This window comes from Bos taurus, chromosome 1 (assembly GCF_002263795.3).
Source record: "Bos taurus isolate L1 Dominette 01449 registration number 42190680 breed Hereford chromosome 1, ARS-UCD2.0, whole genome shotgun sequence".
NCBI lineage: Eukaryota > Metazoa > Chordata > Mammalia > Artiodactyla > Bovidae > Bos > Bos taurus.
The window spans coordinates 140260485-140282509 of record NC_037328.1 but is presented as its reverse complement, the minus strand read 5'-3'; the positions used below and the strand labels follow the sequence as shown (position 1 = coordinate 140282509).

The window sequence follows — 22025 nt, the reverse complement described above, 5'->3', positions numbered from 1 at the left end:
TGTTCAGTCACTCAGTGCTGTCCAACTCTTCCTGATCCCATGGGCTGCAGCATACCAGGCCTCCTTCCCTCACCATCTCCTGGAGTTTTCCCAGGTTCATGTTCATTGCATCAGTGATGCCATCCAGCCATTTCATACTCTGATGCCCTCTTCCACTTCTGCCCTCAATTTTTTCCAGCATCAGGGTCTTTTCCAATGAGTTGGCTGTTCACATCAAATAACCAAACTATTGGAGCTTCAGCTTCAGCATCAGTCCTTCCAATGAGTATCCAGGGTTGATTTCCTTTAAGATTGACTGGTTGGATCTCCTTGCAGTTCAAGGGACTCTCAAGAGTCTTCTCCAGCACCACAGTTTGGCATCAATTCCGTGGCCCTCTGCCTTCTTTACCATCCCATTCTCACAACCGTGCATGACCACTGAAAAGACCATAGCCTTGATACACAGACCTTTGTTGGCAAGGTGATATCTTTGCTTTTCAACACACTGTCTAGGTTTGTTATAGCTTTCATGCCAAGAAGCAATTACTAACCCTGTAAACAATTAAAGGCCTGATGCTAAGTCATGGATGGAGCCTCCTGTGGTTCTAACCACGTGAGATTCTATATGGATGCCAGTTTTAATGTCAGATGGTTCATCACCCAGTTTCACTACTTATTAGCTCTGTTAACCAGACCAGGTTGCCTACCCTCTCTGAGGACTGTTTTTTTTCCCAGGTAGGAATAGCACCATGAATCTCAGAGATGCCCTTGTGGCTCTCATATGCTACAACCGCCCAGAGAGAGAGAGGCATTTTTTTAAAGCACAGATTTGTTTAAAGTACCACCCCTAGAGATTCTGACTGCACGGATGTGAAAGTGCAGTTGTCAGAAATCTTTGAGTTGTTTCCGATGTGCCCACAAATATGGGGACCGCAGAAGTCACCCTTGTAAAATTCCTAGCAGGGCACCCAGCGAGCAGATGCTGCTCCGAAACCTGAGTTCACCTTGCTTCTGGCTTTTCTTCACCCACCACCTTGACTTCTGCCCAAACCCAGCATCTGCTCTTCTCCCCAAAGCTGAGCCCCGTGGTCCACACCATGGAGATTCCCCTTCCCTCTGAGTTTAGGGTTGTTGGGTTGTTGTTGTTCAGTTGCTAAGTTGTGTCTGACTCTTTGTGACCCCAAGGACTGCAGCATGGCAGGCTTCCCTGTCCTTCCCCATCTCCCAGTTTGCTCAGACTCATGTCCATTGAGTCGGTGATGCCATCCAACCATCTCATCCTCTGCCGCTCTCTTCTCCTTCTCCTGCCCAGTGGCAGACCCAGAGAGCAATGCAGAAGGATCCCACAGAGACTGTTCTCTGTGTACAGCTTCCATCAAGGGCCCTATTCTGAGGTTTCAGTCTTGTCTACACCCCAGAAATACAGTTCCTCCCCTTTGACCCCCTTGGACCCCAGAGGCAGCAACTCCCCACTCTTACAGGTGCTGGGAACCTCAGCATCTCCTACAGGTCCCTTTAGCCAAGCCCACATCTCAGTAAACAGACACCTTACACACCATCTTTGTATAACTTACAAAATCTCCTCGATGCTACTTGGGAGTCTAGAAACCACCCTCCGCTTCCTCCATTGGGCAAGACCTGTAATCAATCCTCACAAGCATTTCATTGTTCAACCTGCTCTCCCTGCTCATGTCCTTACCCCAAATCACCCATCCATACTTGCGTCCTCCAGCTCCATCTCTAGGCATGCCTTTCTGCTTGTGACATATTCCTCCTAAGAAGTATCTTTATTTTGCCTATCATATGTTCTTGCTAGTTTTATTTGTATTTCAATTTGCAGTTCCATCCTCAAGTGTCAGGATTTCCCTGGGGTCTGTTTTTAATGCTCAGTGTGGTATTCTTAAGCACACTTTGTTTATAACCCACGGCCAGTCCGTGTGCACTTTGGCATCTGAGATCAGAAGTGGCATTTTTGGCCCCTTTCTCAGCTTTTCTCCTGGGTAGCCACACCCTGTTTGTGTTCTTCTTTTGATATCATATCACTTGCTAGATTGTGTTTGGGAATTTCACTAGACTTTGCTCTTCTTCATTCAGTTACTTTAAAATCCTTCAGGATGACGCATGTCTTTCTCTTTCTCATCCTCTTGATCTTTACCTGAAAAGCCCACCCTGTAGTGTTTTGAACCATAGTCTAAGAGTTATGATCACTGACATCATCTTTTTCTTTCAAAGTCTAATCATTGCAAGAAAGAAGTTAAAAATATATCCTCTTCTCCAAGGACCATGCACTTCCTGCCTGAGACCCCCACCTTGGTGACTCCCCAGGGGCTATTCCCATGACTTCCCTGGCAGGAAAAGGAGAAGGGCAGTCACTATATCCCTGCAAGCTCTCAGCCATCTCCTAGACACACTTCAGGGAGTATGGCACGTTTCCATGGCTATGCCAGTTCCAGAAGGCTCCATAATGGCCTGGGAAGAGCCGTCAAACCCTACAGGTGTCAGCTTCCTCCTGGGGCTGGTTAGCAACTGCCTCTGCATCATGCAGTGCCTGGAGTTCCTCCCTGTCATCCTAATTATCTTCTCCAGAAGGCCTGACTTTCTTTTTGTGGGACAAGGCTCCTACTTATACATCATTCTGTTGGCATGAACTTCCTTCCCATCACTTGTCCTCTATTGAATCCCATTCTTCTGTTCTTCTATAATTTGTTATTTTGCAGCATATTCTCTTTTTAAATTAATTTTCATTGGAGTATAATTGCTTTACAATGTCATGTTCGTTTCTGCTATACAGCAAAGTGAATCAGTTATATGTGTAAATATTGTTTCAGTCGCCAAGCCATGTCTGACTCTTCACAACTCCGTGGACTGCAGCACACCAGGCTTCCCTATTCCTCACATTCTCCCAGAGTTTACTCAAGTTCATGTCATTGACTCGGTAGTGCCATCCAACCATCTTATCCTCAGTCACCCTCTTCTGCCTTCAATCTTTCCCATCTTTGGGGTCCTTTCCAATGAGCCAGCTCTTCTCATCAGAGTATTGGAGCTTCAGCTTCAGCATCAGTTCTTCCTAAGAGTACTGAGGGTCGATTTCCTTTAGGATTGACTGGTTTGATCTCCTTGCAGTCCAAGGGACTCTCAAGAGTCTTCTCCAGCACCACAGTTTGAAAGTATCGATTCTTCAGCGCTCTGCCTTCCTTACTGTCCAGCTCGCACACCCGTGCATGTCTACTGGGAAGCCTTGAATATGTGGACCTCTGTTGGCAAAGTGATTGCTTTTTTACACACTGTCTAGGTTTGTCATTGGATTTCTTTCCATACAGGTCACCATAGAGCACTGAGTAGAGTTCCCTGTGCTATACAGTAGGTTCTCGTTAGTTATCTATTTTATACAAGACATCAATAGTGTGTCTTCTCTTTCTCTGTCATGCCCTTCTCCTTCAATCAGTTGGACTCAAAAGGTACTGCTGCTTTCAGGAAATACCAGTAGCTAGTTTCTATATACTCCATTCCCTGTAAGAGCCCTCAGAGGAAGACTTGAAGCCACATATTCCTCCTACAAGTCCAGGAAATCTCTTGCACTTGCAATGATCTTTGGTCAGAGCAGCCCTTGGAACTGCCATGGCCATCATTCATGTGGAAAAGGGTGTGGGGTCATTCCCAGGACCCAGAGGTCTATTTGCCGTATATTTCTTCATCTAGGAAATATGCCTTTATTATTTGCCAAGCTCTGTGTGAGCACTGGGCCCACAGCATTAAACATGGCCAGCATGGTCTGTGCCCCCACAGGGCTTAGAATTCAGCAGGAAACTCAGACCCTAGGTGCAATTCTTATAAGTCTGATGAGCTCAGCAGAGCAAATGCAAGAGCATCCTGGGATGGGCAGGGTGGCGTGAGAGTATGCATGCATTCTCTCTGCCACTATCTCGGGGGCATCTTGGTACTTCCACAACCACAATCATCTGTTGACCCCTCTTAATCCCAATCAGCACCTGCTCAAACTCTTTCTGAAATAAGAACTATTCATCGATGTGCTCATCATTGGTTGAAGCCCAAAAGCCAGCAGGTGCACACCATCATGGATTCAATGACAACTCTTTGCAGAAGGCATGCCCTGTCCTTAAAATTAGCTGTGGTTGAAAATAATTCCTACAGTAAAGGGTTGGAGACAACAATGATTTCAAAACTTAAAACTGAGAAGTACACTTTATGACCAGTGCTTATGAGGGAGACTGAGATTAGTTTTTTAGTATTTCATTTTTACCACCCTCCTTTTTGGAGAACAAGGGGTCTGATACGGCTAAAGGCTTTGCTGGTTTTCAAATACCTTTAAGAACTAGGGATTTTTTTCTTTTGGGTGGAGAGCTGCTCAAACCATACTTTTTTTTTTTTTTAATCATCTTGTACCATGAGTGTTTGGAAGTAGCTGTTTTTCACTTTATTGGCATAAGCTTCCCCCGCTTCTATTCTCCTCTGTGATTTCTGCCAAGGAGTCTGTTGTGTTGCCTCGGACAAAACTCCCTGAAACAAGCTGCCTGCAGCCCTGTACCCCACAATGTGGGTGTTGAATGTTTAGTTTTGCATCCCCTCTGATGGCTAGCCCACCAGAATAGTGGCAGCATTGCATTGAGAATTCACTTTGAGTTGTAACTTTTTTTCTTTCTTAAAAAAATTCCTACTTGTGAACTTTCAACAGCAGAGGGAAAAAACTCATGTCTCTATCTCTTCTTTTTTGAAAAACAAAACCCAAAAGACTCCTGGGATTCTGCTCAGAGAACCAAAGACGTTTCCCCTCAGCTGAACTCGGCCACCATCATTGACATCCACCCTTCCTCCACCTACAGCATCCGCATGTACGCCAAGAACCGGATTGGCAAGAGTGAGCCTAGCAACGAGCTGTCCATCACCGCGGATGAGGCAGGTATGTCTGATGGGCAGGGGGCCTCAGGGAGCAGGCTGACGGGGCTCAGATGGTTAATGCAAAGTCACAGCCGTGATGAACACTCTCTGGAGCTCCACGCCCATCAAAAACACAGACAGCACTCTCTGCCTACTTTGAAGGCACTGTTCTTCAAACAGGACTCAGGTCAAGGTTCTCACACCCAAGACTTAAAAGAAGACATATGAGGCTAATGATCTGGTGAGATTTAAAGAACCATGCTGTTCTTACAGCCCTTTTGTCTGGATGCGTGGAATCCAGGTTGACAGGAGAGCTGAGAGCCTGTCTTGCCCAAGTCCCTGTGCAGTCAGGGGAGGAAGGATCACTTAACTAGAAAACAGCTAGAATATTCTCTGTTTGGGAACTGGGAGAAGGCAGTACAGATAATTTTATTGACTGGAAACAACAATATTTCCATCATCAATGGTACTGCTGATTTTTCCTATGACAAAGTATTTCATGTTATGTTGAAAATGTCGAAGACTGAGATAGGCATTTTGAAGACAAAACAGCGCACACGATCCTACCACCTAGAGTTATTGATGGATACATGGATATCACACACTAAATTATTCATCACACATGCATGCATGTACACTCACCCACACAGACACAGACACACAGCCTTTGATACAGAAGTTTGCTCGTGGTCACCTGTGGTGGCAATAATCTGGTTGCAGAGGACTTAGGCAATTGGGCAGTGGACGCCACCTGCCAGCCGGCCTCTTACAGAAGAGAAGGAAGCGAGCTGCCCTAGGGCTTCTCTGCAGAAGGGAAGGGAAAGAACCACAGCCTGGCTCATCTTGGGCGGGGGAGGAGGGGTGGTGGGGGGGCGAAAGAGTATCCAGGCCCAAACCTAGATTTTCTTTTCCTGCCCACACTCAAAACTGATCAGCCACCCCCAACTGCTGCAGGGAAAGTGGAAGCTTGGGCAGACCTTTGTTTTCCGTCTCCAAGATTAAGGAGATCATAGCCAAATGATGAAGCTTCCACAAGAGGTCGCTGCATCTTCCAACTGCAGTTGTTCTTGACTCTGTTCCTTCTCTGTTTTGTCGTCATTGTTTAGTCGCTAAGTACTGTGTGACTCTTTGAGACTCCATGGACTATAGCCTGCCAGCCTCCTCTGTCTAGGGGGTTTCCCAGGCAAGAATACTTGAGTGGGTTGCCATTTCTTTCTCTAGGGGATCTTCCCAACCCAGGGATCAAAGCAGTGTCTCCTGCATTGCAAACGGGTTCTTTACCACTGAGCCACCAGTGAAGGCTCACTTCTCTGTTACCCTCACTAATTGCACTTTGAATAGACATCATTCATCTATATCTCTTAAAGACTTCCTAAAATTTGTAATCCTGCCATCCACCATTTCTTGTATGTCCGTTATTTTCTTTAATTGAAGTACAGTTGATGTATAATGTTGTGCTGATTTCAAGTGAACAACAAATTGATTCAGTTACATATAGGCATATATACATATATATTCATTTCCATTATAGTTTATGACAAGATATTGAGAATATTTCCTATGCTATATAGTAGGTCTTTATTGTTTGGCTATTTTACACATAGTAGTATGTATCTGTGAACCCCAAACTCATAATTTACCTCCCCTCCTCTCTTCCTTTTTGTAACTGTAAGTTTTTTTCTATGTCTGTGAGCTTGTTTCTGTTGGTAAATAAGTTAATCTGTATCATGTTTAGATTCCACATATAAGCAATATCTGTCTCTGTCTGACTTACTTCACTTGGTATAATAATCTCTGGGTCCATCCATGGTGCTGTAAATGGCATTATTTTGTTCCTTTTTATGACTGAGTAATATCCCATTTGTGTATGCAACACCTCTTCTTTATCCATTCCTCTGTTGATGGACATTTCGGTTGCTTCCATGTCTTGGCTATTGTAAATAGTGCTGCTATGGTCACTGGGGTGCGTGTATCTTTTCAAATTAGAGTTTTAATCTTTTCCAGATATATTTCCAGGAGTGAGGAGGATTCTGGATCATATGGCAACTCTATTCTTTAGTTTTGTAAGCGACAACCCTACCGCTTTCCATAGTGTCTGCATCAACTTACATTCCCACCAACAGTGTAGGAGGGTTCTCTTTACTCCACACCCTCTCCAACATTTATTATTTGTAGACATCTTGAGGCCATTCTGACTGGTATGAAGTAACATCTCATTGTAGCTTTGATTTGCATTTCTCTTCAAGTTTTCATTATCATAAACACTACTATGATGAGCATGATATGATATATCCTGTGATATATCTTTTGCCATTTCCAACAATATGTTTTGTGTTAAATTCCAAGAAGTAGGATTGCTGGATGAAAGCAAATGCCAAAATCTAACTCCTTTGTTATGCACAGTCAACATTGTCCTCAAGGAAACAGGTTAACATTTATTGTTTTTCCTGAACTGCACCTATATATTCATTTTTCAACTCTGGAATACATCAGTTCTTGAAACATCATTTTCAAGGGTGGGAGACAGGATAGCTTTGTGCTTTAGTCTGAGGGCGAGCCACTTCTAATGCTTGGAAACTCTCTCTGTGTGATTTCTCATCTGCAAGATTCACTTAATGATGTCTTTCTACTCCTCACCACAAACATGTTGGGTAATTGGAAAAAACCCTAATTTCTGAAAGTACTTTGCATGGTTCTAAAATAAGTAGGAAATGAGTGTTAATAAGCTCCTACAAAAATAGAATCTTATTTAAATATTGATGTAAACAACACACTCACTTCCTGGAATTTCATCATGCTGGGGATTTAGGGAGAATAAGTCACCCCCAAAATGAAAGCTTTGGATCAGGGCTGAGCCTTCTCCTTCCTTTGAGCCACTTTTCTGACTCTGCCCACCTCCACGGCCTTCTCAAGGCAGGGATGGTTTCCAATGGTGCATTTTGCACCTTTTTCCCCATCGCCATGACCGATGCAGGTGATGTGGCTTTTTTTCTGCCGTCTCCTCTGTGATCTCCCTGTAGCTGGCCGTTGCCATGGCAGTGCTTCTCTCTCTCCAGCCAAGGAGGTCAGATGAACAGCTACTCCTGGTCACCGGTCACGTGTGTGCAGCCCACTCAGGCATCTCTGCAGACAGATGGACACAGAGCCCCACCCCCTGCTTTGGCTCCTGAGCTGACAGTTGGGGTTTCACCAGGCAGCCCCACAACTCATCATTCTCTCTTCAAACTAGCTAAGGGAGAATGTGAGGGAAGGTCAGGCATGAGCAAAGAAAAGCTGCAAACCAGAACTTGCCTTGTCTTGCTGCATAGGTTTGCATGACTGAAATCAGAGAGCCATTTTCTTATGTGTGACTCACGTAGAAAGGAGGGCATTCTCCTAACCAAAGCCCCCTCTCCAGCTCTGCTTGGGGTGATAGAGCTTGTTCCTGCCACCTCTGGGAGGATCCCTAAAGGCACCTCTTTCGGAAGCCGCAGCCATCTTGAGAGAATCTTTTCCAGCCCTACAGACGTCTTTCCCTAAAGAAATGAGTTCATCACTTAAGCAGTGAGAATCCCCAGATGGAAGCTTCTAGAAGCCATAGACCCACTCATTTTTTATGGTGATGCAGTGCCCAAGGGGTTCCCAGGTGGCGCTAGTGGTAAAGAATCTGCCTGTCAATCCAAGAGACACAGGTTAGACACCAGAGATGCAGGTTCGATTCTTGCATGGGGAAGATCTCCTGGAGGAGGGCATGGCAACCCACTCTAGTTTCCTTGCCTGGAGAATCCCATGGACAGAGGAGCTTGGCGGGCTCCAGTTCATAGGGTCACAAAGAGTCAGACACAACTGAATCAACTTAGCATGCATGCAAGTGCCCAAGTCTAGGGCACCCAAGGCTGCCTCTCACCGCCCACTTGCTGAGGAAAGGAGCCCGTAAGGTGTAGGCCCAGGTCTCCCCTACCCCATTACTACCTTGAAACTACACCAGGCTTCTCGTGGCCCGAGCAGTGATGACCCTCCCTTCTGCCACCGCCTCCTCGTGTGAGCTGCTCCTGCCCGCGTCTGGAGCCCCCTGAGGTCTATGCCTCCTCTTCTGTCCTCTCCCTTGAACAGCAGGTCAAGCGTCACGCTCTAGTGCAATGCCTCCCCTCTGCTGTCAAATTACTTTCTTCTCCACGTAGCTGTCTCCTGGCTTCATCCAGAGGCTTGGGTCTTATCTGCTTATGGGGCTGGGCTGAGTCACCCGGTGAGAGGCACTCCTGAACTTCTATCTCTGGTTCTTCATTGGAGAATTTGCCAAGGGTCTACCATGTGCCAGGTCCAAAATTGGGCAGAGACCAGGGTGTAAAAATGGGCAAAGGAGGACTGAGACACGACGACAGAGTCTACAACAACATGCTCATCTCTGACAGAAGGAGCCTGGGGAATTCCCTGGCATCAAGAGGTTAGGAAAGGACACTCATTTCCAGGGCACAGGTTCAATCCCTGGCAGAGGAACTAAGATCCTTCAAGCTGCCTGGTATGGCCAAAAAAAAAGAGAAGTAGCCTGGGTGAGCAGAAAGAACATTCTTTGGGCATAGGAGACCAAGACAGAATTTAGTAAGAACCAAATAAATTGAAGAACAGTTGATACCTAAATGGGGAGAGGATGAATTCATTTAGTGACTATTTATCAAATAAATAGCTTACTCCTTTAAATTATTATTCATTCAGCATGTATTATGTGCCACGTGCTGTTCTGGGTGTCCGAGACACAACAATGAACAAATCGGCTTGTCCTGCCTTTGTGGGAAGGACCAAAAACAGACGTCCAGACCGGAGATGACCGGGGGCCACCATGGGTTTGACTGGAAGGGCCTGCCCACCTTGTATTTTCAGCCAAACGGAATTAGTGGGCTTCCTAGGTGGCGCTAGTGGTAAAGAATTATCATTTTTCACAGAAATTTGCACTTGTCATGGGCTTTACCTGTGGCTCAGCAGTAAAGAATCCTCCTGCAATGCAGGAGATACCAGCAACACAGGTTCGATCCCTGGGTTGGGAAGACCCCTTGGAAAAGGAATTGGCAATCCGCTTTAGTATTTTTGCCTGAGAAATCCCATGGACAAAGGAGCCTGGAGGGCTACAGTCTATGGAGTCACAAGTCAGACAGGACTAAGTATGCAGGCAGGACATAGCCTTGCCTAGAATAAACATTAGGAACTGTAAATATAGTCCTCATTTATTACTCTTTTACAAATTGAATAGTTTCAGTTTCTATTAAAAAAATGCAGCAACTATATATTTCGGAAAATCACATTCATCAATAATTCTTACCTCTAGCCTGCTCTTCCTGTAGGAATAAGGTAAATATTCTGGTTTAAAAAAACAGAAGAAAAAATTATCCTTTCTAGTTTTAGTGCAATTTCAATTCAAGACTGTTAAATGAATTCTTAAATGTTAAATGTCAACACAATTTTCAAATTTAGTTAAAGCAGTGGTTAGTCTTCAATGGTTAGTCTTCAATCATGTCAGCATTGGGAATTCAGTCTGCCTTGGATTCTAATTTTATGAAATTGTCCTTTTGCAATGAGATGAGGATCCATGAAAAAAAAAAATTACAGCCTAGGCATTGTAAGGAAACACTAAAATTCTGGAAGCAGACTAATTTTTTATATCATTTTTTAAAATTGTATTTTATTGAAGCATAGTTGATTTATTTGTTGTTTAGTCACTCAGTCTTGTTTGACTCTTTTGTGACCCCATGGACTGTAGGCCACCAGGCTCCTCTGTCTGTGGGATTTCCAAGGCAAGAATACTGGAGTGGGTTGCCATTTTCTTCTCCAGCATCATTTTTTATGTCATTTTTAAAGTGCTTGTCTTAGAATGTTTTAGAAACTTAAAGTAGAAAATTCAGCACCCAAACAAAAGCTCTTCCTAATTATATTGGGCAAAGCTCTAATGTGTGTAAAATTCTTTCAGTCTCTGCCTTTAATATAGATCCTATGACTGTATTTTAAGAGAGGAGAGATCTGAATCCTTTCACGTCAGAGACTAAGCAGACTAATAAATAAATTACTAACAAACCACAGAAGTCTTGATAGACTAAGCCAAAAAAGCTTTGTATTCTTATAAACTGTCAGGTCTCTGGGACTTCAGGCTTCCCAGCTGATGCAAGCGGTAAAGAACCTGGCTGCCAATGCAGGAGACGTGAAAGAGATGGAGGTTTGGTCCCTGGGTCAGGAAGACCCCATGGAGGAGGAAATGGCCACCCACTCCAGTATTCTTTCCTGGAGAATCCCATGGACAGAGGAGCCTGGCAAGAGACCGAGCATACATACACACACACGCGAAACTTCCCCGGTGGTCCAGTGGTTAAGACTCCATGCTTCCAAAGCAGGGGATGTGGGTTCCATCCCCAGTCGGGGAAGTAAGATCCCACATTCTATGTTATGGAGCCAAAAAAAAAAAAAAAACACTATGTCAGGTCTGTCCTGGATACAGGGATTATCCCATGTCCCCAGACCACTTCACAGGGGAACTTCTTAAAATGCAAGACCAGACTGAAAAAGCCAAATGCCCCATGTTCACACTTAATGTTTTCTGATAGAATCAAGAGCATTTTTAAACACTCTCCTAGTGACTTTGTTTTTGATTATGAATATATCTCAACAAGAAAATGACAGCTGACTATTGCCAGCCAACCCCTTGAAAAGGCTACAACGAAGGACAAAGAATCCGGAATGGGAGGTACTCTGCACCGCCTCCGATTCCTAACCAGCAGGCTCCTTGTTCAGTCTGACTTTGCACAATTAAATTAAAATAATCAAGCCTCAGTGTAGCCATCAGACCTCAAAATAATTTTTTTCAAGGATTTTTATGCATGCACCACGTACTTCTCGCTGATCACAGAACTTCTCCATGTTTAAGAGAAATCTCTTCGATGTGCTTTCATTGCATCTGATGTGGACATATTCCTGCAGAAAGGGCTGGTTTTCTTTACTACTAGTGCAACATGGGAAGCCCCTCACCCTGAGTATAGAAATTAGCTTCAGCATTAGCATTGTCTTTGCACTGAAGAATCAATAAATCCAAGAGGCTGCAGGACCCCCCAGAAAACTCACTGTCCCCGTGACCTGCTAGGGAGAGAGAGGAGTGCTCTGGGTTTCAGCATCCACACAGCGCTGCACTGATCAAAGCAAGGACTCACTCTAGACTTGGTTCCTAAGACCACACAGCTTTGATTGAGTCTGTTAGGAAAAGAGGGAAAGACTGATATGCAGATGCACGCCCGAGCCTGCTGTGACAGGTTCCCAAGCCGGAGGAGTGCTCGTAGGCCCAGGCAGGAAACTGGTGGAGGGAAAAGGCGGCTCCGACCTGCCCAGGGGGCAGTCGTGTTTAGGTTTCCCCTGCGAAGGTGGACGTGGCTGGGACGCGGGGTGCAGGGAAGTGGGGGTGCATGGAAACTGCAGAGGAAGGCAGGACACAGATGTGCAAAGTTAATGTGAGGGACGAAAAGTCTGAAGCTCTGAAGGCTGCCACATCCTCTTTAAAGAGGTAAAGTGAAGACCAGAACTCATGTGTAGGAACAGAATGGAAAGCTGGTGCCAGGCATCGTTGCTGGGCTGGAGGGGGTGGTTCAGGGACAGAGGCTGTGTCCCCAGTGAGGTCAGAGACCTGGTGAGTAGATTCCTGGGAGAGCTTCCGAGCAGAAGGCAGCAGCCTGCAGGCCCAACTGTCTACCGGCTTCTTGTAAATGTTTCCAGCTGCTGAGCAGACACCTCCGGACAATAGCCCCTCTTCTCTTCACATATATATTCCTAACATGCAATGAAGCATCTTTCCTGGAAAACTGGCTTCCTTTCTTCGCCCCCTTGGGTTAACATTCTCCCCCATTCCCGCCATCTCCGACTGTGGAATGAAAGTGAAAAAGAAAGTGTTAGTCGTTCAGTAGTGTCCGACTCTTTGCAACCCCATGGATTGTAGCCCACCAGGCTCTTCTGTCCATGGAATTTCCCAAGCAAGAATACTGGAGTGGGTTGCTATTTCCTTCTCCCAGTGACTGAACCTGCATTCAGTTGAATTGAACTCCTGAGTCTCCTGCATTGCAGGCAGATTCTTTACTGTCTGAACCACCAGGGAACTTAGTACCAATCCCAGCACCCACTTCTTCCCACCTGTTGCCACTGTTTATCCCCAGTTCCCCCAATGGCATTTCTCCTGCATGCATCAGTGGTCTCATAAAGCCTCAGTTGAGACAGGGTGACGGTTCTATTGCACATTATCCTCATCAGTGAAATTGCCCCTACTGGTGGGTCAGTGCTCTCAGGCACCGGGTACACCCTTTTCCACAGGCTACTGCAACAGTCCAAGCCTCTATTGTGTTCCTGGCACCCACCACTCTTCCCCTGACTTTGTACCTTATGATTTTGGTGAGAAGAGAGACAATCGGATTTGAACCTGCTTTCTTCAAGGAGCAAGTATACCTGGGTGTTCACTCACCCTGCTTCCCTGCCCACTGCGTTCTCCTCCTCTCATCCCAGAGGTGCTTGCCTTATGGCCCCCTCTCTCCAACACCTCCCCTCTTGCTCTGTCCTCTTGCTAATCTCCTGGGACCTTGTTCTTTCAAGTATACCTTTCCTTTTTGCGATTTGAATTTCTCCTTTGATGTGCTCCATAAAAACACCCAGTGAGAATAATCATCATTACTGCTTGTATGTTCTAAGCATCATAACCCAGACATACATTCTATCATCCCATTATATGGAGAAGGAAACCAAGGTGCAGAAAAATTGTCACCTGCAAAACACCTCCAAGTTACTAAGCAAGGGAGCCAGAATTTGAACTCAGGCAGAAAGATTCCAGCGCCCATCAACTTAGCCGCTGCATTGTGACATCACTCAAAACTTCTTTCTCGGTTAAATGGAAAACACATTTCCGCTAAATTGACTTTATTCTTTCCCCTTCCTCTTCTTTCCAAACCTTCAGTCTTGTTTCTGGTCCCTATTTTTGATTTCTCATCTCCCAGTGCTCCTCACTTTTCTGCAAACTGGCATCTCCACATCCACAGAAATGGCCCATTCACAGCTCAGCAGTGGTTGTAAAGCTATCTTCCCAACAATATGTGGTCACCCAGTGGGGTCTCTCCCTGCTGACCCCTGGGTTCCCTTTTGCTTCCACTTCTCTGAAGACACTTGAGTATGTGCTGTGTTATAATCTCAGCTTCCGTGTGCTCAGCCCATTGTTCTGATCAGACTGCAAACTCCTGCTGGACAAGGCCGTCTCCTCTAAGCTTTGCACTGTGTATGTAATGCAGGGTAGATTCCTAGTACAGAGTGATCGACTGTGCATGGCAGGCGATTGGCACCCCTATAACCACTGGATATAAGTTGGTGTGGATTGCATGCTTTTTTTTTTTTTTTCTTTCACTCCAATCTGCCCTCTGTGGCTACTGCCCCAGTTAGTAAGTTTTCTCTTGGAAAGAGTGGAGAACTAAAACCATCAAAGAGAATCAGAGGCAGAAGAATCCTTTTTCTCCCTCCCCAGGTAGTTTGAGTCTCCTGAGGTGCTCCAATGCACATCACTAAACAGAGTCTCCAAAAGAACCAGAGCGATCTTCGTAGCCACCATAGACTTTGATCAAAGAAATGTTTCACCACTTTCTGTTTTACTGGTGTGTTAACTTATGGTTTATTCATCAAGTTGTCAAAGACAAGGTGAGAAAGAATACAAAGATGTGTGTCAAAATTCACTTTTTCTAGGAGTGAGTGAGCACGGGTGAATGTTGTGCACAGTGATTCAGCAAAATGGATTTTCCCACGAAAGCTGCTGTGGCGCTTCTTCTGGCCCTGAGTCCTGTTACATGGGTTTCAGTCCACACTGGAACCCATCTCTAACTGACCTGTGGGTTTTGGTCTTTCCAGCTCCTGACGGCCCACCTCAGGAAGTCCACCTGGAGCCCATCTCTTCCCAGAGCATCAGGGTCACCTGGAAGGTAAACCCAGCGAGCACGCATCCTCCTGGCACTTTCTCCGTGGGGGTGGGGTGGGGAGCCTTCACTCACATTAAGTATTATGAGGCCAAGGCATGCACACTTTTTTAACTTTTATTTTATACTGGAGTATGGTTGATTTCCTGGGCTTCCCCGGTGGCTCAGCAGTAAAGAATCCACTTGCGATGTAGAAGACATGGGTTCGATCCCTGGATTGGAAAGATCCCCTGGAGGAGGGTATGGCAACCCACTCCAGTATTCTTGCCTGGAGAATCCCATGGACAGAGGAGCCTGGTGGGCTACAGTCCATGGGGTCACAAAGAGTCAGACATGCCTGAAGCAATGAGCAGGCACACGTAGTTCATTTATAATGTTGTGTTCATTTCCGGTGTACAGCAAGTGATTCACTCACATGTAGGAAACTTTTGTTTTGCAAAGTTAGACTAGATACCTTTTTTACTAAAATCCAATCTTTGTATTTATGGCAGATTCTGTATCTACAGATTGTAGTTGTTGGACCATGTTTTCAGTCTCTGAATCATGATTGGATCCTGAGTGCTGGTCTTCATACAAATCGAAAACAGGCATGACCACACTCATGAAATTCATCCCCGTGGAAACATTTCCTAATTCCTCTTCCTAAAGGCCAAATCACGGACTGTGTGGTAGACAGTTTGCCAGGTGGCAAAGAGGAGAGCCGTCCTGGTTGTGCCCCTAGCTGGCAGTGGCCTTGAGCATGCCCAGGGAGGGGAGCGCTGGGCCAGCTGCTGGCTGAGGCAGTGGTCCCCCGGCATGGCCAGCAGATATCGACTGCCTGCCAGTGAGCTCATTGCCAGCTGCTGGGACGGAAAGTCTGGGCCACAGTGCAAACAACCACACCACTCGGCATGCTGCTTCCTCTGGCATACATGGTTTTCACAGCCAAACTCTCATTGAAGGAAGCAGCGTTGACCGAGATTCTGGCCTGAACTCATCACAAACTAGCATGCTGGCAGCGCTGCCCCTGGGAGCCTACAGTCATTTAGGGGGTGGATGAATCGGCTTGGTTAATTAGTCACGCCCTCTGTGTGACCTTGGAGCTGACCACCTTCCTTCCGATTCCACTTTATCTAGAATGCCGTGGCTGGGTCAGAAAGTCTGCAAAGCTGCACTTCCTTTTCCGCTTCTGGTTTCTGGTGTTGCACTTTGCACTTTTCTCCTTTGCTTCTTCCCGCTTTCCTCACCCTCTTGCCTGTGTTCTCCCTTAGCGAAGGTAAGAGCCGCAGTGAGGTCTTTAACCCACACAACCTCTCGTCCCCCTGAAAAACCTCATCCATTGCACCTCTTGCTGTGTTTCTTTTTCTTTTCTTCTAGCATCAGCTGTTTCATCAAATGACTAGCCTCTATACCACTACTACTAATAAAGGATTTTCAGGCTGGGATGGACACCACCTTGGATGTAAACACACATCAGTGGGGCCAGCCCCTTTGTGTGGGCTTTTTACAGGCTTGGCCCCTGAGCTGTCATCCCTGTGGGCAGCACACTGTCTGTTCAACTGCTCAGACAAGGCAGGCCGAGCCGGGTGGGAGGGGGCCGAGGGTCTTTGTGAGGACATCCGCCAGCCGTGAGCATCACTTGCCTTGTGATGAAAGGCGCTCAGCAGGCCCCAGCCCCCCACACAGCCCGGCCCTGCTGCAAAGCGAATGCTGACTCACTCTGTCTTGCGTTCAAGCTTGGGAACTTTCCCCCACCAGCCCGCCGCATTCTCTTGCATTTTGCCACTGAAAAGACCAGCTATTACAGCAGGCCCTAGAGCTTTCTCTGTCCTGCAGGAGAGAAGTGTCTGTCCTCAGAGCTCTTATAACTAAAAATAGAAACTTCAGAGGCTTGAAAAGGTATTGTATCCCTACTGTCTCTATAGAGAAGCAGCAGGAAAAGTCAGTAGATTGCAGTTAAATGTCTTCTGAATGTCAAAAGAATGAACGAGTTGTGGGCTTTTGAAAGGAGGCCTTGCCTGCATTAGACGAAACCAGCCGCACTGTCCTATTCATGGAACCTTGATTTAGTCCAGGGTGGCGGGCTGCAGACAGAGACGTGGTGATTGAACCACTGAGTGGAGGAGGGGCTGCCCGCGGAGCTGTCATTTCACACTGGCCTGATTGTGTCATGCAAGTGTGTCACCAATTCAATCTAACTGTAGGCGATACTAAGTGATCCAAAGTACCGTGTGTTGCATAAAATAAGCCTTGATTTTATGGTATCAAAGCTCCAGATTTACATTTTGTGTAAAGAGGCTGATAGGAGGGACTTCCCCTGGCAGTCCTGTGGTTAAGACTTCACCTTCCAATGCAGGGGGTACCTACCGGTTCAATTGCTGCTCAGGGAGCTGAGATCCCATATGCTGCACAGCCAAAAAACCAAAGCTTAAAAAAACAGAAACAACATTGTAAGAAATTTTAAAAAGACTTTAAAAATGGTCCACATCAAAAAAGAAAAAAAAAATCTTAATAAAAGAGGCTAACTGGAAAGGAGGAGAAAGAAGGAAGGAAAGAAAAAGAGAGACATTGTATTAGCTGAAGATGTGCTAGTTCCTCAGAGGAAAGAACAGCTCTAGGCTTTAGGGAGGAATATATCCAGTTTAGACATTAAACCTCCTGAAGGTCAACGGTAAGCACACAGGAAGATGCCCAAGAACTTGTCTGTATGATGGAAGATGAAGAAAATCCAATGGACAGAGGAGCCTGCCAGGCTCCAGCCTCCATGGGGTTGCAAAGAGTTGGATACAACTTAGCGACCAAACAACAGCAACAATCTGAAAAATACTTTTAACTCTATAGAGTGCCTTATCTCCCTAATCCCAACAAATCAAGGCATCATTACAACCTAGTCTATATTTCAGAGATGAACTCTTCCAGGGGGAAATGGCTTAGTTTGTCATTTAAGAACAAAATTGCCTTATTGCTAATGACCTTCATAGCAGCGCTATAATAAACAGCAGATGCCACTTGACTTCTACATCCAGTGCAGCAGTAAAGAATCTGCCTGCCAGTGCAGGAGATGCAAGAGACACCCATTCGATCCCTGGGTCAGGAAGATCACCTGGAGAAAGAAATGGCAACCCACTCCAGTATTCTTGCCTAGAGAATCCCATGGACAGAAGAGCCTGGTGAGCTACAGCCCATGGAGTCACAAAGAGTCAGATACAACTGAGTGACTGAGCACATACCCAAGGTGGCAGGGAATTTCCCAAGATCTGAGGGCTCCTGACTGTCCAGTGGAGCCCCCCCAACCCCCCCACCCCACCCCCCCACCCCTCTCTTGGCTATCTGACTTTGCTGGCTGGGCTTATAAGCAATAGATGTGCTAATGTATGTAAAATGCCAAGATTGTGCTTGTGCATGGAAAGGTTCAACAAACCTTTCAGCACCTTCCAGCCTCATGTTATAAATGTAACTAGCCCCAGCAAAGTTAAAGGAAATAAAGTAACCCGTCCACTTTTACCTACTACCACTTTCTTTCCAGATTGTAAAATTAACCTCGACATAACTGGGCATTAAGTCGACCTCCTTGCTTCCGCAGTCAGAGGAAATTCAAGAGCTGCCTTGGAATTAGTTTTACTTAATTTTTAAGCCCTCACTTTAATTTTTAACTCTCTCCTTAGGCTGTGAAAAATTACAAAATTTGCATTTCTTTTATGAAGTAATCAATTGGTTCTAGAGTTGGATTTTCAGCATTTTTATTAAAAATCCCGATGACCAACATGCCTGACAAATATTTAAGCAATTGTTAGCCCTTCTCATATTGATAAGTTTAACCTCTTCCCCTATAATGAGAGAAGAAAAATCCAAACCAATTTCAAAATGTCTTGATCATCCACATAACATAGGGCTATTCTCTCAATCTCTTACAATTAACTAGACCACAGGCTCTGTGAGGGGAGAGGGCATGTTTTGTTGTTCTTTATGTTTCCAGTAGCAGCACAGTAAACATTTGTTAAGTAAACACATGGACTTCTCATTGTTCACCTTCACGTTAAAATCTGCATGTCAGGAGGGGGTCCCTTTCCTTTGGAAAACTGGATGCCCTAAAAAGCCCTACATGACTAAGTTAACATCTTACTTTTTTGCACATGTATAAAATATACAGATGCCCTTCACAAAACCACTCATTGCTTATTTGCTTTATTTGGGGTATACTCTGTTCCTCTCCCCACCTCCCCACTGGATCAGCCCTCTTGGTTTAGCCATGTGATTGGTCTTTTCCTAGAACTCCAATTCTCTACCCCAAAACAGAGCTGCCAACCTGCCTGCCCCAAGGGTCCTGGCTGGCCTCCCAGCCTAAGCAGGCGATCCTCTTAGTGCCCAGCCTCAAAGGGCAGTGAGCAGATGCTGGCCAGCTTCACAAAGGCTGCTGAGCCGCCAAGAGTGTGGGATACCAGCCCACACCTGAGCATGCTGGGAAGACAGGTTGGCTGATTCACAGCCCAGGAGGCTTGTCTCTGTCCAATCCCAGTGAAAAGGCCAGCCCTCTTGGCTCATTTGCCCTGACAGGACATCAGCTGAACTTGAACCAGGGGCTCAGATCAGGGCCAACTCCATTCATCAGCTGGCAGTCCTTTCAGATGATGTCTTCTGAAGGTTTCACTTGGAGCCTGGATGAACCTGGCGTAGTACAAGAGACCTAAGGACAGACACTTTCCTTGTTCTGTTTCACAATAGTTAGCTCATAAACAAGTTACTGACTGTTAGGTCACAATAAACTTGGAGGTAAGGGTGATATTTGTGCATTGATTGTTGGAATGTATTATCAGAAATGCAATTAAGAGTAGTAAATAGGAACATCAAGGTTAGAATCAAAAGAGAATTTTGGATATTGACTGGTGACTGATCACAGGTCTTTATTTATATCAGCATCACATTTTACAAGTGGATTGGCTTCCAAAGTTTGGACATTAAGGTAAAAATTGCTTATAACAGGATAATATTAAAATTTATTTGATTGTCTGTTGAGTACCCTAGGCATGTTACCAATGAGACCTTGGCATCATACATGTGTGAATATTTAATATTTGCAGTAAAAATAAGGCTTCCCAGGTGCTGCTAGTGGTAAAGAACCCACCTGCCAGTGCAGGAGACACAGGTTCAATCCCTAGGTTGAGAAGATCCCCTGGAGTAGGAAATGGCAACCCATTCCAGTATTCCTACCTGCAGAATCCTGTGGACAGAGGAGCCTGGCAGGCTACAGTCCATGAATCACGAAGAGTTGGACACGACTGAAGCAACTTGCATGCATGTGAAAATAAAGAGCATATGTAAAAATATAACTGGACAGGATTTTATTACATTATATATAAAATAAGATTAGCATTAGGTTAAATGTATCTATGGCAGGTAAATTACAGATAATAAGAATATTCTGATGCAGCATAAAATGTACTGGATTAGACTTCAAAACAATTAGATATTATTCCCATCTCCACATTTAGTAGAAATGATCTTGAACAAGTAACTTGATTTGTCATTGCTGAAGCTTGAACCCTTCCATTAGGTCCAATCTGTGTCTCCTTTTCATTATGTCATAGACAGATAAACAACAGCACATTGAAGCCTTATCTGTAATCATCACTCTGTGCTGCCTTGACAGCCATGAAGGATGAAGGCCAGAAGAGCATTTTAGGATATGCATGCTGGTCCTTTGAATAACAACCCTGATTTTTGCTCTACCCTGGACGCTGGCCCCTCTGATGCTCTGGACAGCACAGTCCTTTCTAATAATTTTTTTTTTTGGTTGTTTTTCAGTCACTCAGTCATGTCCAACTCTTTGCAACCCCATGGACTATAGCATGCCAGGCTTCCCTGTCTTTCACCATCTCCCAGAGTTTGCTCGAACTCATGTCCATTGAGTCAATGATGCCATCCAACCATCTCATCCTCTGTTGTCCCCTTCTCCTGCCCTCAATCTTTCCTAGCATCAGGGTCTTTTCCAATGAGTCAGCTCTTCACCATCAAGTGGCCAAAGTTTTGGAGCTTCAGCTTCAGCATCAGTCCTTCCAGTGAATATTTAGGGTTGATTTCCTTTAAGATTGACTGGTTCGATCTCCTTGCAGTCCAAGGGACTCTCAAGAGTCTTCTCCAGCACCACAGTTTGAAAGTATCAATTCTGTAGTCAGCTTTCTTTATGGTCCAACTCTCACAGCCATACATTACTACTGGAGAAACCATAGCTTTGACTGTATGAACCTTCATTGGCAATGTGATGTCTCTGCTTTTAAATACAATGTCTGTCAGTCACTAAATGAATTCTTTCCTGGCTGGGCCTTGGCTATGCCCTTCATTTCCCCACAGAAACTTCCACATTGTCCTCCTTATTCTCTCCCTGGTCTGAACTCAGGGCATCTCCCCTGTCCCTGCCAGTTCTCTCTGACTGACTCCACTGCCAGACTCTGGAACACTTAGCCATCACCCTTCTGGCATAGTTCATGTCTCAGAAGTCTTCTCTAGCTTTGCTGAGCTTCAGAGGCCATTGCCGCCTCCTCAGCAGCTGCCTGAGTTCGACATAGACCCTTAAGAAGGATACAGGGCATCTAGAGACCCTGATGTTAGGTGGAGGTTATTCCTGGAGACATCAGAGCTGGTAGATACAAACTGATCCTGGTCTGCACATGTTCTGTGAATTCCTCTGTTAGACCATCAGCAGAAACCACTGGATAAACTTAGTTCAGTTCAGTTCAGTTCAGTCACTCAGTCATGTCCGACTCTTTGCAACCCCATGAATCGCAGCATGCCAGGCCTCCCTGTCCATCACCAGCTCCCAGAGTTCACCCAGACTCACGTCCATCGAGTCAGTGATGCCATCCAGCCATCTCATCCTCTGTCATCCCCTTCTCCTCCTGCCGGTGAGAAATACTCTATGTTGCTCCCAGAGAGTGAGATTTGCAAAGGACAGCAGAATTCAAAAAAAGGAGGGGTCTAGCAAGAGTAGTTCCTCAACAGTTGTTTGTTGGTGGGATGACTGAATGCATATGTGAACGAATGAATGAGATGGAACCACCCTTAAGTTTAGAAATAGAATAAATAGGTCCTGGTGTGCAGTAGTTAACCTCAAGTTCATCCCACAACATTCTCCAAACCTGTTTCTAAAATTCTGCATTTGTGTTCCAACCACACCCTTGATTGCCATCTCCTCCTTGGCTGCCAAGTCTGACCAGCCTACGGTGACCATCA

At 45.5% G+C, this 22025-nt stretch overlaps 1 protein-coding gene across 1 annotated transcript in view; it reads left to right on the top strand.

Moving 5' to 3' along the window:
• The window catches only part of DSCAM (DS cell adhesion molecule), a 690454-nt gene that overhangs the window by 539967 nt on the left and 128462 nt on the right, over positions 1-22025 (top strand). Inside the window, exons 15-16 of the mRNA XM_059889928.1 lie at positions 4730-4897; positions 14755-14825. Coding sequence (XP_059745911.1) covers positions 4730-4897; positions 14755-14825 — 239 coding nt within the window. The remainder of the gene's footprint in view (positions 1-4729; positions 4898-14754; positions 14826-22025) is intronic.